At 46.3% G+C, this 16873-nt stretch overlaps 1 protein-coding gene across 1 annotated transcript in view; it reads right to left on the bottom strand.

Annotated features, from left to right (window-relative positions):
• Larp1 (La ribonucleoprotein 1, translational regulator) overlaps positions 1-16873 on the bottom strand; it is a 47980-nt gene that overhangs the window by 10107 nt on the left and 21000 nt on the right. The window contains exons 2-10 of the mRNA XM_041664905.1: positions 7461-7522; positions 7199-7264; positions 5983-6157; positions 5245-5373; positions 4962-5168; positions 4700-4862; positions 3150-3294; positions 1056-1230; positions 781-950 (exon numbers count right to left, since the gene is read on the bottom strand). Of these exons, the coding sequence (XP_041520839.1) occupies positions 781-950; positions 1056-1230; positions 3150-3294; positions 4700-4862; positions 4962-5168; positions 5245-5373; positions 5983-6157; positions 7199-7264; positions 7461-7522 (1292 nt within the window). The remainder of the gene's footprint in view (positions 1-780; positions 951-1055; positions 1231-3149; positions 3295-4699; positions 4863-4961; positions 5169-5244; positions 5374-5982; positions 6158-7198; positions 7265-7460; positions 7523-16873) is intronic.

A 16873-nucleotide genomic window follows, 5' to 3' on the forward strand; every position in this document is an offset into this window, starting at 1 on the left:
ACAGAAACTTCAAACCATGTCTTTTAAGGTTTAAGATATGCTATGCAGGAGGAATGGGGTTACCCCCCTCCCATCTTTCCATCCAGAGCCTGGACCTCAGAAGGTGCTTATCTACTCAACAATGTTTCTCTTGGCTGAAGCTAAGAACAGTGAGATAGTCTGAGAATGAGCAGACAGGAGAAGGAAAGAAGATGAGGGAGCAAGCACATATAGAAGAAGGACAGAATTATATAGAAGACAAGTCCAAGGTCAACTCTGAGGCCACTTTACAAGGCCCAGAACAAAGGTCTCCAAAGAGGGAGTTGAGGTTGCAGAGTAGAGGAAATAAATGTGGTGCCTGGAAAGAAGGCAGTGATCTCCCTGTGGTCAACACACGTACTGCTTTCCTCTTTCTAGGGTAGTTGACTCTGACTTTCTTCATCTTAAGACAGAAACTGAGACCTTGATACAAGCACCAACTTCCCAAAGTCACTAGCCATCACTACAGGACTTGTACTTCTCTCCACGAACTCTAAGGCCAGAGGGACTTACATACAGAAGACCAAAGACAGATATGGGCAAAAGGCCCTGGAAATGAAAAACGAATAGCTACAAACAAGAAGCCTAGGTCACACCTGCATGGTCTCTTATTCTGTCGAAAGTCACACACGAACTGAGGTGGATATCTAAGAGAGGTCCCCAAAGAATAGAAACAGGCTGTGTCAGTATTCCTACACCAGAAAATCCAGGGCACCTAGGTTTTCAGTTTAGACCCTCAGAAGGAAGCCAGGCCTGACCCACCTTGGGGCGTGCTGGGGAGGGACGGGGCCTTTTCTTCACTTCAATCCAGCTCTCAGAATCCAGGTCTGGGAGGCTGGCAGACAGGCCCTTGGGAAGAGTCTTCAGGTTGCTGACCTCCTCTGTTTTGGTTGGCACTGGTGTAACAGCACGGGGAGAGCCAGGTGCTGACTCTGGAGAGAGGAAAAGCAGGGCTTCATCATCCTAGTCCTTTCCAGACTTGCGGCGACTCCACACTGGAGGGTAAGAAGGTAACTAGCCCCCACTGGGACACCTACCAGTCTCCTTCTGGTAGTGCTGACGGGGAACAAACTCTGGACAGTTGAGAAGCTGAGAGAAATCTGTTTGTGAATAGTCCACTATTGGCGGACCAGGAAGTGGCCACTTCTCAGGTTGTTCCCTCCTGCGAACTTTCTCTTCAACGATCTCTACCACCGTGCTGTCCTTTAGAGCCTGCAGAGGGGGAGCGATAGGAATGAAGAGGACCACCTAGGGCAAATAGAGATCTGGAGACAACCAGGTCCCTAAACCCCTGATTTAGGCCAGCAGCAGTAGTAAATATCTGGCCACATCTTCCCTGACTGACAGCCACATTAAAAGGTACAAACATGAAAATCAAAGTTATTCAACAAGTCTGAAAGTTAACGTCCAGATATCCAGACAACACCTGCCCAAAGGAGACCAATGTCTAAGACGTAGGCAAAGGCTGTTCACAGTGACTGTCACAGTAAAAGCACCTGCCACCACGATGGCAATTTAAATCCTAAGACAAGAATTCTTTCATTTGAATTTAGAGAAAACCTGAGATCAATATAATACAACTGTTGTTAAGAGGCACGGGGCAAATTATTATGGGCTTTATCTCTGGGTACAAAAGTGAAGACTACATTTCTTCTCTTTTTCTGAGACAGGGTTTCTCTGTGCAACCCAGACTATCGTGGAACTCAATTTGTAGATCAATGTGGCATCAAACTCAAGAGATTCTCTTGTCTCTGCCTCTCAAGTGCTGGCACTAAAGGTGTGCACCACCACACCTGGCTTAGATTTTCTATGTGAACTCTTGAAATCTGTCAAGGGAAAGAAGGAAGGGGAAAACTCAATACGTGGTAACACTGTCATTACAGTCTAGGGAAGAGGAACAGAGATACTGTGAGTGGGAATGCACAGGATTCACTTCTAGAAAGGGTTATGCATTGTCTTTAAAATTAGTTTGCATTCACCTTTGGATCAGTTACCCTATTTCTAGAAATCTATGCCAAGGACAAAAAAAGCTAAACACACAGGCCATATGTTATAGACATATGCTGTTTGTGTATCAGAAAATAATTGCAAGCAGTTACCTCCCCCACTCCTTGCAAAAAAAAGCCAGGCGGTGGTGGTGCAGGCCTTTAATTACAGCACTTGAGAGGCAGAAGCAGGCAGATCTCTGTGATTTCAAGGCCAGCCTGGTCTACAAGAGCTAGTTCCAGGACATGCTTCAAAGCCACAGAGAAACCCTGTTTCAAAAACCAAAGAAAAAAAACAAAAAATTTATACAGTGCTAAAGAGAGAGTCCTGAAGTTACCAGTTACCTTTGAAGGATCTATAAGTTGTTCCTAGATCTGTCCTTCCTGTGCTCTTGGTAAGTGAACAACTAACGGATACTAAGTGTCTCCTCCAACTAGTTAAGCAAAGGTTGACTGAAAGGATTAGAATACTGCTACTTTGCAACCCCTAGAGAAATTGTCTCTGCAATAACCAAAGCAGTTTTTATCTCAGGAGATAGACTGTCACATGCCACCCAAAAGAAGACACTAGTCATTTAAAGCCCCAATTCTCATGTCTCTAGAAAAGAACACGAAGTTACCCAAACTCAGGACTCAGATGGGTATGTGGGATGATGCCTCTGTGCCACTGGACCTGCAGTCTTGGTATAGGAGACAGGGACTAATTTACCCAACAAATAAAGAGCAAGAGAAGAACCAAAGGGTTGAGAGACAGATGCAAGTGAACACACGGATCTGATCTGGACTCTGATCTCTACAAATCATTTTTAACAATGTTTGGCAGCAATTAGGGAAAATCTAAAACGGGGTTTCTGGTAATTAAATAATTGTCAATATTTGTGGGTGTGATAGTGATACTGTGGCTATTGAAATGCTAGATTTTCTAGGAAGACCTGAAAGGTATAAATGAAAGCAGAAGAGGGGTACGCATTCAAGACCAGCTGTCGTTCACTTGTGCTGTAGCTGGTGAAGTGTTCACTGTCCCATGCTGGCCCCTTGGGACTCAGTAGATGTAGTTAGCAGGGACTCTTCCAGAGTTCAGCCCATCAACTCAGGACTCACAGGACAACCTTATGTTCCCACCCTAACCCCTGGGAGAAGACATACCGCAATGATGAGTGAAATGTCAGTGGTTAGGGCCTGTACACGGTGAAAGGAAGCAATAAGGGTGATGGGAAGGAAGCCATCAGCATCCATTTTCCGTCTCAGGAAGAAGTCTCGCTCTAAATTGTCCACGCTGAAGTAGTATTCACTAAGTAGGGGGAAAAAAGCATCACTGAGGGCTATGGGCCTTCTCTGCTTCCTACCCACCCCAGCAACCTCACATCTGTGGCATTCTCACTCCTTTCCTGCAGTACAGCTTAAAGCAGAGGCTCTCAACCTGTGAGTCACAACCCCTTTGGGGATCAAACAACTTGACCTTTTCACAAGAGTCACCTAAGACTATCAGAAAACAGATATTTATATTAGGAAGTAGCAACAAAAATGATTTTATGGTTGAGGGTTACCACACCATGAGGAACTCTATTAAAGGGTGGCAGCGTGAGGCATATTGAGAACCCCTAGTGTAGAGCTGAAAAGAAATGATGCCCTGCTACTCTGAGTCAAATCACACCCACACCCACCCACACACCCACCCACACACACACACACACACACACACACACACACACACACACACAGAGAGTGTAGAGCTGAAAAGAAATGATGCCCTGCTACTCTGAGTCAAATCACACACACACACACACTCACACACACACGGTTTCTCTGTAGCTTTGGAGTCTGTCCTGGAACTAGGCTGGCCTTGAACTCAAAAATATGCCTGTTTCTGCCTCCCAAGTGCTGGAATTAAAGGCATACACCACCACCGCCCAGCCAAATCACCCTTTGTGTATTTCAGCTACCACAGGGTGAACCCAACAAACAAATCCTTTGAAACCCAGTTCCAACCAACACTGTTCTGTCCCTAAAACACTAACCCTACACTGCCTGTTTCCCTGTATAAGATCTCTGTTCTGAGCCAGAACGTTAGTATGAATAGGGACACAAAAGATTTATACAGAAACAGCTTTAATCCTGTGCTTTGTTATTTGCTGTGATTTTGGAGGAATCTGGCCTGCATGTTCAGCATGCAGAAGTTATAGCTGCAATCACTTGGCAAAGAGCCTGGCCACAGTGACAGTTAAAGAACATGCTTGCTGGGGCTGGAGAGATGGCTCAGCGGTTAAGGGCATTGCCTGCTCTTCCAAAGGTCCTGAGTTCAATTCCCAGCAACTACATGGTGGCTCACAACCATCTGTAATGAGATCTTGTGCCCTCTTCTGGCATACACACAGACAGAATATTGCACACATAATAAATAAATAAATAAATAAATAAATAAATAAATAAATAGAACATGTTTGCTAGCATCCACCATGCTGCTGATGGGCTGTTTTGTGACTAGAGGAGTACAGAAGGGAACCAGGCTGCTCACCTGTTAGTGGTAGTCTCTACTTTCCTTAAGGTAAATATGGTCTTATGTCTGTAATGAACAGAATTTTGTGAAAGCAGAAAAGTAATCTTTCACAGCTTAAATAGGGCTACTACAACTATCACTCACTAGACCCTGTTCTGAGCCCCATTCCAGCATAGACCAGAAGAGCCATCACACTCACATCTGGCGCTTGATATAGTCCTTGAGCAGCTCCTGGTCCACATTGTAAATCTCAGTGCTGCTGAGATTGTCAAAGTAGTAGGTGATGTTGTTCATGTACTTGGGGGTGCGGGGCCCCTCTGTACCATCAAATTTTCGGTAGCCAAACTGGTAGTCAAAGTGGGCTACAGGAGAAATGGGCATCATTAGAGAGAGAAGATTCCTGCCTACTACCCCTGCTGCACTCCCTTGGACATTCCAGAGCCCGAAGGGGCTTCACGTACTTCGAGTACCACCCCGTCCTCGGCCTCGTCCACGACCACGCCCCCGTCCACGGCCCCGGAAGGAAGCCCGTGCCCCGCCAGCCCCATCACTCTTCACACTCGATGTCTCATCCTGGTCATGCCAGGCAGGCTCTGGTTTGGTCTCTGGTTGCCAGGCTGGGGTGGGTGGGGCCACAGATACAGGCATGTAGGTGACAGGTTCAGATCCTGTGGTGAGAAGGAACACAAGGTGAAACTGGGCGTATCCTCCTCATGCAGGCTCTCCATAGCAGGCAGGGCATACCTTTGATCTCCCCTCGGCTAGCAGGTGTGTGTCTTGGCTCCTGCGGACGAGTGGGACGTGAGGCCAATTTCTCTCTTGGTACTTCAGGCTTCATGTCTATTTGCAACGGAACCCACTTGTGTTTGTTCCCTGAGGGACAGCATGGGCATGTGAGAGAGGCATGGCAGGCCCCTCCTACATGGCTTTTTTTTCCTTCCCCCAAAGTTTTGGCCCCAAACTATCCATCTGGTTGGTACCCATAGGCACATTCTTTCCAAACAGTGTGCCTCTTTTTAATTTCTAAAATAAGGAGGCCAGTGGTCTCAGTGTAAGAACCACTTTCTGGAGCCAGACACCTGCCTGCACAGAATAAGGACTAACTTTCCAGGCTCCCTTTACACACGAGTCATGTCACTCTGTGAGAACTGTGAAGGACCAGTTTAGGTGGAATGGGCAGGAGCCAAGGAGCCAACTTTGATGGAGAGAGGTTGCTGTACTGAAGTGAGAATGAGAATGAGTCAGGGTTGGCCTGTGGGTCTGAGAAAAAGCAGTCAAGCCTGTATCATTTCAGCAAGCTTGAGAAACTCTTAGAGCAATATAAAAGTCCACTTAAGAGTAGATGTACCAAGGCTTAAAATACTGCTGTTCCAAGAAGTGAGTCACCTCCCAGCCTCAAGACCCTCCAGCAGCACCCAGACTTATGTCATTTAAAGATTCTGTAAGCCACAGCTCCCAGGTCCTGCCCAAGCAGGAACTTACCTTTCTTCTTCTGCCCGCCTCGCTGGCAGTCGTCATCCCCATTCTTTTCCTCCCCTGATTCATCTGACTTTGTTTTCGGACTCTCCTTACTATCACTTCCATCTCCTTTCTCCTGCTCCTTCATGTCTTTCTTGGGTGGCAGCTTACGGGCAGGCTGAGGCTTGTGGGACTGTGGCTGCAGTAGGCAAGGGAGAGAGTGAATACTAGAGCCTCCTGGGCTGAAGGAGGACACCTCATCACTGGGAAGGTGTTACAGTAGGCTATACTGTATACATTCCAAGGCCTAGTTTTCATGACATGGCCACATGTACCATGAAGTAGGAGGAACAATTCATTTTTTAGCCTACCCAAATCTGTAGGGTGGAAGAGATGCTGACCCTAGCTTGTCTGTACCACCTTACAGTAAGGATATGACCCATTGAGGTGGTCACTAGCTCAGAACAAAAGTACTGAGAGGAACAGAACTGACCAAGAGTCTCTTCAGTTGGGTCTAGAGGAGCTAAATACACTTTCCCAATCTGGAGCCCAAGCTTGATCTGATCCCCTCATCACTCAGAAAATCCTGGTACTGTAATGGAAAATTATGGACTTTAGAAAACTACAATAGCTGTCTCCTAACTTACTGAACCATCAAGAGCTACTAACTTCTGGGGATCAGATCACTGGAAGGCAAAGAGGAAATGAACAGTGCCTGGCAGATCCTGAAACTAGGCAAAGGATCACATGATGAATTACCATTCCTAATTATTTGAATGCTGCCCACTTTTTAAAAATATTCATTTTTATGTGCATTGGTGTTTTGCCTGTGTAAGGATGTCCAGTCCCCTGGAACTGTAGTTATAGACAGCTGTGAGGTGTCATGTGGGTGTGCTGGGAATTGAACCTGGGTCCTCTAGGAGAATGGTCAATGTCCCTAACCGCTGAGCCATTTCTCCAGCTGCCCACCCTATATATAACCAGTCTCCGTTTGTTTGTTCAGATCGGATTGGAAGGAGGGTGTGTGCGTGGGTCCTATGTTAATCCAGACTGGCCTTGACCTCTTAGCCCGGCAGTCATTCTTCTTTTGAGTAGCTAGGACTACAGAGGTACACTATAATATCCTGCCAACTACTCTTCAAAACTCAAGAAAGGCAAGACTTATGGCTCTTGGACAAAAGCCAACTGAGTTTATAAAGACAGCATCTGAACCTGTCTGTCAGACCCTCCCCACACTCACCTGCACACTCTTGTGGGCTATCTCTCCAGGTGTAGGCCAGTTGATTGCATCTCCAAAGTCACCAACCTGCAAGGCATAGTCTATGAAGACCCCAGAGTTACTCTGCCTAGGTCATTTTGCCCCACACCCAAGCTCTAGTTTCTCTGAGAGATTTGGACCACACTCACGACACCAAGCACAGGTACCCAGAAAGACGGGCCAGAAGTGCTTACAAGAACAAGAAGAGGAATCACCCACAAGTATCACTCACCCTGCTCCTTACCTTGCTGCCCTTGCGCTGTTTAGGAGCAGCTGCCCTCACTACCTTGGCTGGAGCAGAAGGTTCTGTTGGAACAAGGAAAGCAAACAGCTGTTTAGAGCCTGTGTCACCACCATGTGATGGAGGAAGGTCATTGGCTAATAAAGGAACTGCCCTGGCCCATTTTATTGGTTAGAGGATAGGTGGGAGGAGAAAACAGGATAGAACGCTGGGAGGAAGAGGAAGTGAGGTCAGAGTCGCGACAGCTCTGCTCTCAGGAGCAGACGCCTGAGAGAGACGCCATGCCCCGCTCCCGGAATGAAGCTCCGACCCAGGATGGACATAGGCTACCTTGGGGTGCTACATACAGATGATTAGAAATGGGCTAAATTAATATGTGAGAATTAGCCTAGAAGAGAATGGGCCAAGCAGTGTTTAAAAGAATACAGTGTCCGTGTAATTATTTCGGGGCATAAGCTAGCCGGGCAGGCGGCTGGGGTGTTGGGGACGCAGCCCCGCCACCGCCCTTATTACTTCAACCATGCCCATCCGATCATGTACCTGCAGGTTCCCAGAGGAGCCATTGAAGAGAGCAAGAACATGTGCTGAAAGCTCTGCTGCCCCTGGGCGCCCTACTCTGAGGTGGGAAAGCCCTTAGAGTCCAAGTCTGTATTTCTTATGAAATGCCAACTTTGGCTTGAGGCCCATGGCCAAATCAGCATTCTAAATCAGGCCTCCAAAACTATTGCAAAATCTGTAAGGAAAAGAAATCAAACCTTCTATAAATTTCTGCATGAACAGAGAAAGGGAAGCTGAAGACATATAAATAAATCCAGGGCCATACCAAGGCCTACTTTGTCCTCGCTGACCTATAGTTGAGGCAAGAACCAGCTTCTCTGTCCCTAAAGAAAACATACACTCCACTTTGACTTTACAGTTATGTCTATTTGGACAGCATCTCATAGTATAGCTCTTACTGCTTTGGAACTTGCCATGCAGACCAGGCTGTTGAACTCAGAGAGACTCCCCCTCACACCATCAGGCCCTAGCCAGTTCCATCTTTTAAATTTAACCCCAGCAATACAAGTGAGACAAAAAGGCTATGCACAATTTTAGCTCTAATAGTACTGAAATCACCAAATTAAGTCTGTCTACTTCACAAGTCATTAAAATATAATGGTCTCCAATTATGTGAAGAAGGACACAATGAAAGAAGGTAGTCACAAAATAATGTTTTCTATATAAGAGTTAAGAATGTGTACATTCATACATCCACAGGGCAAACTCTGGAAGGATGTATGTTAGAAAATGAAGAGTATATCTACAAAGACAAAGATTGCTTTTAAAGAGCACAGTGTGCAATGTCTTTTCTAAAGTGGCTCTGGTTAGTTTGCATGCGCACACCCCCCCCCCCCGCCCCAAACCCCACACACTTTCCCAACACAGTTCTTAAAGCCAAGGGTACCTGTCTCTCCATCTTCTAGAGATCCACGGGATTCTGTTTACCCACTTACCTCCTCTGCCATGCCAGGTCAGGAACTGTGCCAGCCTCCAAGCACAGAAATCAGACCATGTCCTTTAATGAGCAGAAAGTGTCCTTGCCCAATTCCTAACTGTGAGGCCAATGAATTCCTGGCTTCTGGCCCATTACTGGAGCCACTGCCCCTAATGGTAGGTAGCTACTTGCCTTCTGGTAGCTGGGGTTGTAGAACCCAACCCATAGTACTCTCACTCTCTAGCACTAGAAGCAGAATACTAGAAAATCTCCACTGTAAGAAAACCACTGTCCCGTGACCCACAGGTTGACCCAGATAAGCTACCCATCATCTTCACCTGTGTCGCATGTGGTGACATATGACTTTAATGTCAGCACTTCAGAGACAGATACAGGAGGATTTCTCAGAATTTAAGGCCAGTCTAGTCTAGATAGCAATGGCCAAAGATACACAAAGTGACTCTGTTACAGAAAGAATAAAAAAGATCTTCACCTGCTTCAGTCCAAGGCCAGGCTAGTGCCCACCTGAGCCTCAGCTGAGATAACAGCTATTGGGCATGGCTAATGACAAAGTTTACCTAACAGGAAGTACATGAGGACTAGGAATAAGGTATACTGAAGATGTATTTGAAAAGGGGCAAAAGTTTTCAAGACACTTTTTAAGTTTTTTGGTCTGGGTGAATGTACCTCCCCAGAAGATGAAAACTTAACTCCAAGCTGTTTTCTGATTTCCACAAGCACGCTGTGGAGCTCCCGCTCCCGCAAATAAATGTTTGTTTAAAGGAAGGGTCTTGCTATGAAGCCCAAAGCAGCCTCAAAGTTCCACCAATCCTCCTGCCCCAGACTGCCAAGTGGTGAAATTCCAGATGTATGCCCCACTGCCTAATTTAAAACAACAACAACAAAAAAAAAAAAAAAAAAAACCTCTCAAATCTGAGCAGTACTGCTGGGATCACCCTGAGATCTCAGCAGAACCAGATCACAGACTGCAAGCTCTGTCTCCAGTACAGAGAGAATGCTTGAAGAACTCTGCTCATTGCTGTCTGAGGGATAAGGAAGAGGAAAAGTGATCTTACACTTTCCCGGGTCACACAGAACAGTCTTAAATCAGTCTTATTTGAAGTTTGTTAGAAAGTTCGGTCCCCAGAAGGCTCACCAAAAGGATCTATGGTGTCGTATTTTTCCCCTGCTCCTAACTAGAGCCTAAGACTGACTCCAACAAATCTCAGAGTTGGGGAGGGGAAACTGCATGAGACCCCGGAAAATCCAGCAATGTTCTCATGAGCTGCCACCAGTGCTCTTTGAGAAATGGAAAGAGAACTAGGCAATATTATATTGCATTTGACCTCAATCATACATTCATCATCCTTTGCCCCCCTCCTAGCCACCCAGTGTAGAAGTACACAAGCATGCACGTATGCATGTACATGTGTACAGGGGTTAGGTGGCAAAGACAGACAAAATACTGGTCCAGCAGGACTTGACACCTAAAATCATTTACAATGAAAAACAACTCTTTTGTGCTGATGCTGATACTGTGTTATCCTGCATCAAGCCAAGTCAGCTCTCCCATCTTTGCCTTCTAAAACCTGCACTTACCACCACCAAACCAAGCCAAGCTCAGAACACACCACTGTCACTTATACAAGAAAACAGCTCTATATAAGGCAGATCTGATCCCACTGTTTGCAGATAGGAAATATGTAAAGGATTTTCATAGAACCAGCTAAGGACTAGAGAAGGCTTTATTTTCTTGCAAGGGCTCCTATCCACCTATGAGGAACCCCATGGGTTCCCAGATATCCACTACCAATAAAAGGCCCCTTCTTTGTTATTTACGGCTCTCCCCTATTTTTCCCAACTAGTTAACATAGTCTGGGACCAGAGAAGAGGGGTCAGTGTGACATGGTAGGCCCAGGCCCTAGCACAGCTTCCTCCTCAATGATTAGAAGCTACAGGGTACACCTTCTGTCTCAGATGACCAGGTCCAGACAAGTACCGAGTCAACTCTAGGGAAGTAGTGGTGTGTGTGTTGGTTAAACACAAAGCACACAAGGCTGGTCAGTCAGATTGCTCAGTGGGTAAAGGTGCTCACTACCATACCTGACACCTCAGTTTGGTCCCCAGGACCCATATTTTTTTTCCTGGTGGTGGTGGGGGGTGTCTTTTGAGGCAGGGTTTCTCTGTACAGCCCTGGAACAGGCTGGCCTGTTTGACTACCTCTGCTAGGATTAAAACCACCACCACCCAGTGGACCCAAAGGACTGAAGGAGAACAGTTTACTGCAACTGACCTTCACAAGTGTGCTGTGCTCACACAAATAATAAAGGGCTCAAGAGAGCTCAGTGATTAACAGCACTAGCTGATCTTCCAGAGGACCTGGGTTCAATTCCCAGTACCCATATGGAGGCTCAAAAAATAAACTGTCTCTTTAACTCCATTCCCAGGAGACTGAATAACCACTTTGAGTCTCCACAGGCAATGAACACACACATACATAATAAAAGACTAAAATATTTAACAAATAGTACATAAAAACAACAACAAACACCCTAAACAATAGCAAGAGAATACCAACATTCCTTTGCAAGCCATAGTATACATACTTTTGGAAGGGGGCACCTGAATCATTTCCTAAAGCTATCCACACGGCAAAATCTTTTCACTTATTTTAAGATGATTGCTTTTGGGGGCTGGAGAGATGGCTCAGTGGTTAAGAGCACTGCCTGCTCTTCCAAAGGTCCTGAGTTCAATTCCCGGCAACCACATGGTGGCTCACAACCATCTGTAATGAGGTCTGGTGCCCTCTTCTGGCCTGCAGACACACACACAGACAGAATATTGTATGCATAATAAATAAATATTTTTAAAAAACGATGATTGTTTTTGAGTGGAGGGCACAGGAAAAGTCCATTATTTCAGAGGAAGAATAGAAACAAAAGACAAGTGGCTGGGAGGAGGGACGGTGCTTACAGTGCAGGGCTGATCTGGGTTCTATCTGTGAGCCTCCACTTCTCAGTGCATGGCCCTTTACTCAAACAGCAAGGAAAGTCAGCGGACACAGTTCTGCACATGAGTCTTGACCTCCTCTATGAGAAGTGAAATGGTATTTTTTTGTCAAAGGACCCACTGGAACATTTAAGTCACCACATACAGAATGCCTAGAACACTCAACAATTTGATCCCCACCCCAAGAAGTATTTATCAATAATAATCTTCACCCTCAGCAATGAAAAAGGTCACCAAGCCATCTCTCAAAAGGGAGGATCACCATTCCAGGAGCTCTCTAGAATAGTATGCTTCAGTTCCCACCCCAGATTATAAATCAGACTCCCAATCCTGTCCCCTAGGCAAGAGACCTGTGGGGAGCGGGCCCCGATATCCTCACACTACCCCACAGACAAGAGATAACTTGGCTCCAGGGTGTTTCCCGCAGGAAAGGAAAAAATCTCTAGAGTCCTACAGCTGAAATAAGAAAAGATAGGGAACCCGGCTCCTTACCCCACAGCTGGCATAAAGCTCTGCTCTGCTAGAAGAAGAAGGCCTAGGGTTCCCCTTCAGTTAAATTTCCAAAATTCAGGGGGCTGGAGAGATGGCTCAGAGGTTGAGAGCATTGCCTGCTCTTCCAAAGGTCCTGAGTTCAATTCCCAGCAACAACATGGTGGCTCACAATCATCTGTAATGAGGTCTGGTGCCCTCTTCTGGCCTGCAGGCACACACAGACAGAATATTGTATACATAATAAATAAATAAATAAATAAATGAATGAATGAATGAATGAATAAATATTTCCAAAATTCAATTTTTCACTCAAGAAGGGGAAGAAAAGTCCAGGCCTCAGGGAATCCCTCCGGACCAGCAAAAGGGCTAAACCCATGAACACCTGGTACAAAGACTACCAAGTATTTTCTGTATTGTCCAGTTCTAGAAAAACCTAAGGGCTACCAACACTTTGTAACACAGGCTATCCTCGGGGGCTGGAACACCTTCTGAGTTACACCGAGGACTTGGTTCAACCACATGTAAAGTAACTAACGTTTTATGGTGAAGGTATAGTGACCCAACCCTGTCTGGCCATGGCATAAGGAATGGGTAGGGGAAAAAATACTGGATTGAAACCATGGGTCAGTATGGGTGGAGGAATGGGATGGGCTAGTTGGTAAGTCTACAGGAAGGATTAGTTGGCCAGAGTGGAACCAGAATGGGAGGTCAAAGATTTCTTGGTGCTGGTATTATATCTTACAGACCAGTACCTAACAGGCTGAGATTCACAAACCAGCCAGCTATCCCACCCTTACACCCAGCTCTCCTATCAGGCCAAAATCAATGTCTTATTGGGAGACCCCCAGAACCCGAGTAAATCCAGGAGCTCCCGGGACACAGTACACATTTATCTACCCAGTTACCTAGTGGTCTCTCCAGACAACAGGTTTCCTGATGAGTACAGGAACCAGGTTACTCTTGCAGCAGCAAGCATAGAGCCTAGCTATTACTGGCTCTCAGAGGCCCTGGGCCCAAGGCCAGGCACTAACTCTATCTGAAGCATAGTTGTTGAGAGCACTGCCAGTCATCCCTGCAACAGCAGCTTCGTCAGCTGCACTAAAAGCTGATAGGGCTCTGCAGGCATGAGAAAAGTCAAAAAAGACAAAAACCTCATCCCAAGCAAGGTGTGAGATGCTAATGATTATAGCTACAGTTAAACATGACATAGGCCTCACACCTTTTTTTTTTTTTTAAAGTTCCTCTGTGTAACAGCCCTGGCTGTCCTAGAACTTACTATGTAGACCAGGGTAGCCTCGTACACCTCTGCCTCCTGAGTACTGGTATTAAATGCATGCACCACCACTGCCCCAGCTGGGTATCATAACCTTAAGATAAAGATAAATTCATTTCTTTTGCTGGTCCCATGAACAAGAAAATCAAGATATATGCGTATAAGTGTTTGCCAGATGGGCAGTGGTGGTGCATGCCTTTAATCCCAGCACTCAGGAGGCAGAAGGTGGATCTTTGTGAATTCAAGGCCAGCCTGGTCTACAAGAGCTAGTTCCAGGACAGGCTCCAAAGCTACAGAGAAACCCTGTCTCAAAAAACCAAGTGTTTGCCAAAGTCAGAGTCAGCAAGCCACAAGACCTGGAGTGCGTATTCTGATATTAAAGGGCATGACCTTAACCACCAGGAAAAGGTGGGAAAGAAGCTATGGGCCAGAGAAGACCAAATGGCACTGGCCTTGAGGGCCAGTGAGTGACCTGATCATCTGCTAGCCTCCCCAAGGTCCTCCACCAAACTTTGCTCCAGGAAGGCTCCTCAGCAAAACCTTGGACCAAAGCACAGGGTTCTGTCTCACCCTTGCCAAGAGCCCTGACTATGGGAGTCAGTAAAGCCACAGGGAGGGAGGTGACCCACTTCTGTCTATCCTTCCCAGGTCAGCCTAGGTAGTCAGAGTCAGAACCTAGAGATAGTCAAGTCTTTGTCCCATTCCTACAAATTCCATCAACACCCCAACAGGAAGTTTCTCTGCAGAGTAATAAGAATGTACAGGTAGCCTCCATACCTTGTATGGGCTCTCTGTGGCCTGGACTGTCATTTCTCAGAGGCCTCCCTCTACCCACCCTTCCTACCCAGGCCCCAGGCCTGAAGATAAAACACAGGAGGGGCTGCAGGCAGGAGGGGGCAGACTTCAGAAAATCAGACCACTTGAAACCCTGCAGAAATGAAAGTTGTAGACCAACACCCCCACCTTGTATTATAGTGCATGAGTCTGCAGGTCTAGGCAGCAGTTACATGATGTTTGCTAGCCTGGCCAAGCCCAACAGACTAACTTTAGCTTGTGGTAACCCATGCATTCAGTGCTCCCACTCTTGTCCAGACAGGGACTTTGCAGTTCAATAGTGGCTATGGCCACCCCCACAGGTGGTACCAGTTCCTGATAAAGGGCTGAAATCCCAGCGCCCTGATTGGCCTTTTCTGAAGAGATTATTGGATTCTAGTCAAATCAGCAACTACCACCTTCAGTTGTGTGTTAACTTAAGCAAAGACTGTGTAGGTTTCTTCTAAGAAGATGCCACTGATTCTCTTCTAAAGGATGCCACTTTCTAGTGCTGAGCAGAGGGAAAAGACTTCTTTTCACACACAGTATGTTGAAGCAAAGTGGGTGATTCTTTGGTCACCATAGTAAAGCCTTAGTGTAAAAGCCTTAAGAATCCCCTCCTCCACCACTACCCAACAGGAAGATGCTATGTAGTAAACAATTCTAGATCAGGTTCTAACTCAGCCTATGGTGTTGGGGATTCCAAGGGCCCAATGACCCCTCAAGTGCTGGCATCTGTGAACCTATCTCACTCAGGAGGGATAGACCTTTCTCATCACCAGTTCAACCCGCCCTAAAAATGCCAAACTCTAGTACGTGCACAGCTAACTCATGTCTCACAACCACTTAAGAAAGCAGGTATCATTATGACAAGGAAACCAAGGTTCAGAGAAGCTCACTCAACTAGCAGGTAGTCTCTGCCAAGCACATCTTGCCTCATAAGCTAGCCGTGTGTCTTACAGAGAACTGCTGGGAGCTCTACAAGCGCAGGTCCCCAGCATCCAGAACCAGAGTCTTAGTGTTGAAAGCTCACTGTAAACCTATGTTTCCCCTCTCCATTGAGACCAAGCAGTTGGATTCTCACATCAATCTAGGCACCCAAGGCCAACTGTGGGAAAGCGTGAAAGTACCCCCAGGCAGTACTATAACCCACTGCCAGTCCTGTGGTTGGGGTGCTTTCCTTGCCCTGAACACAGACTTAATGCTCCAAGAGGGGTTTAGCCCCTAAACAAGCAAACAGCAAAATTACACAGGCTGATACTGTTAGTTAAGTCACTGTTTATTTGAGGAAGGATTTTTGAGACAGGGTTTCAAGTAGCTCAGGCTGGCCTGAACTCTCAATTCTTCTGTCTCCATCTTTCAATTACTAAAATTACTGGTGAGTGCTACCTGTCAAATTTCATTCCTTTCACTATATAGCCCTCGCTGGCCTGGAAGTCAGAGCTCCACCTCATGAGTTCTGAGATCAAAGGCAAAGACATGCACCACTACTCTTTTTTTTTTTTTTGAGACAGGGTTTCTCTGTGGCTTTGGAGCCTGTTCTGGAACTAGCTCTTGTAGACCAGGCTGGTCTCGAACTCACAGAGATCCGCCTGCCTCTGCCTCCCGAGTGCTGGGATTAAAGGCGTGCGCCACCATCGCCCGGCCTGCACCACTACTCTTAACTTCAAATTTCATTCCTGAAAACATTTCCATTAAGCTACAGTCCTCTGGATTCCCAAGTCACTCCCAAGCCCCATTCTGCTTCAGACACAAGAGTGCTCTGCTGCAAACTGGATTCAACTGTCACTGTACCCAAAATGATGCTACCCTAACACAGATAATTTCTGTCGTGATAAGCAACCGCCTACAGTACTACAAACTTTTTTGTTGTTGTTCATCTTTGAAACAGGCTAACTAATAAGTCCAGGTGGGGGATGGAGAGATGATTCATCAGTTCAAGGGCACTGACTTGCAGCTGGGTGGTGGTGGTGGTGCACACCTTTAATCCCATAACTTAGGAGGCAGAGGCAGGAGGATCTGAGTTGAGGCCAACCTGGTCCACAGAACAAGTTCAAGGACAGCCAGAGCTAAACAGAGAAATCTTGTCTCGAAAAACCAAAAGTAAGGGCTGGAGAGATGGCTCAGTGGTTAAGAGCATTGCCTGCTCTTCCAAAGGTCCTGAGTTCAATTCCCAGCAACCACATGGTGGCTCACAACCATCTGTAATGAGGTCTGGTGCCCTCTTCTGGCCATACACACAGACAGAATATTGTATACATAATAATTAAATAAATATTTAAAAAGAAAAAGAAAAACCAAAAGTAAAATGCATGCAGATGGCATTGACATACATGTGGGCAGAACCCTCATGCA

The sequence above is a fragment of the Microtus oregoni genome, unplaced genomic scaffold (genome assembly GCF_018167655.1).
Source record: "Microtus oregoni isolate MIOR12 unplaced genomic scaffold, Mior012 000015F_ref0000493, whole genome shotgun sequence".
NCBI classification, from domain to species: domain Eukaryota; kingdom Metazoa; phylum Chordata; class Mammalia; order Rodentia; family Cricetidae; genus Microtus; species Microtus oregoni.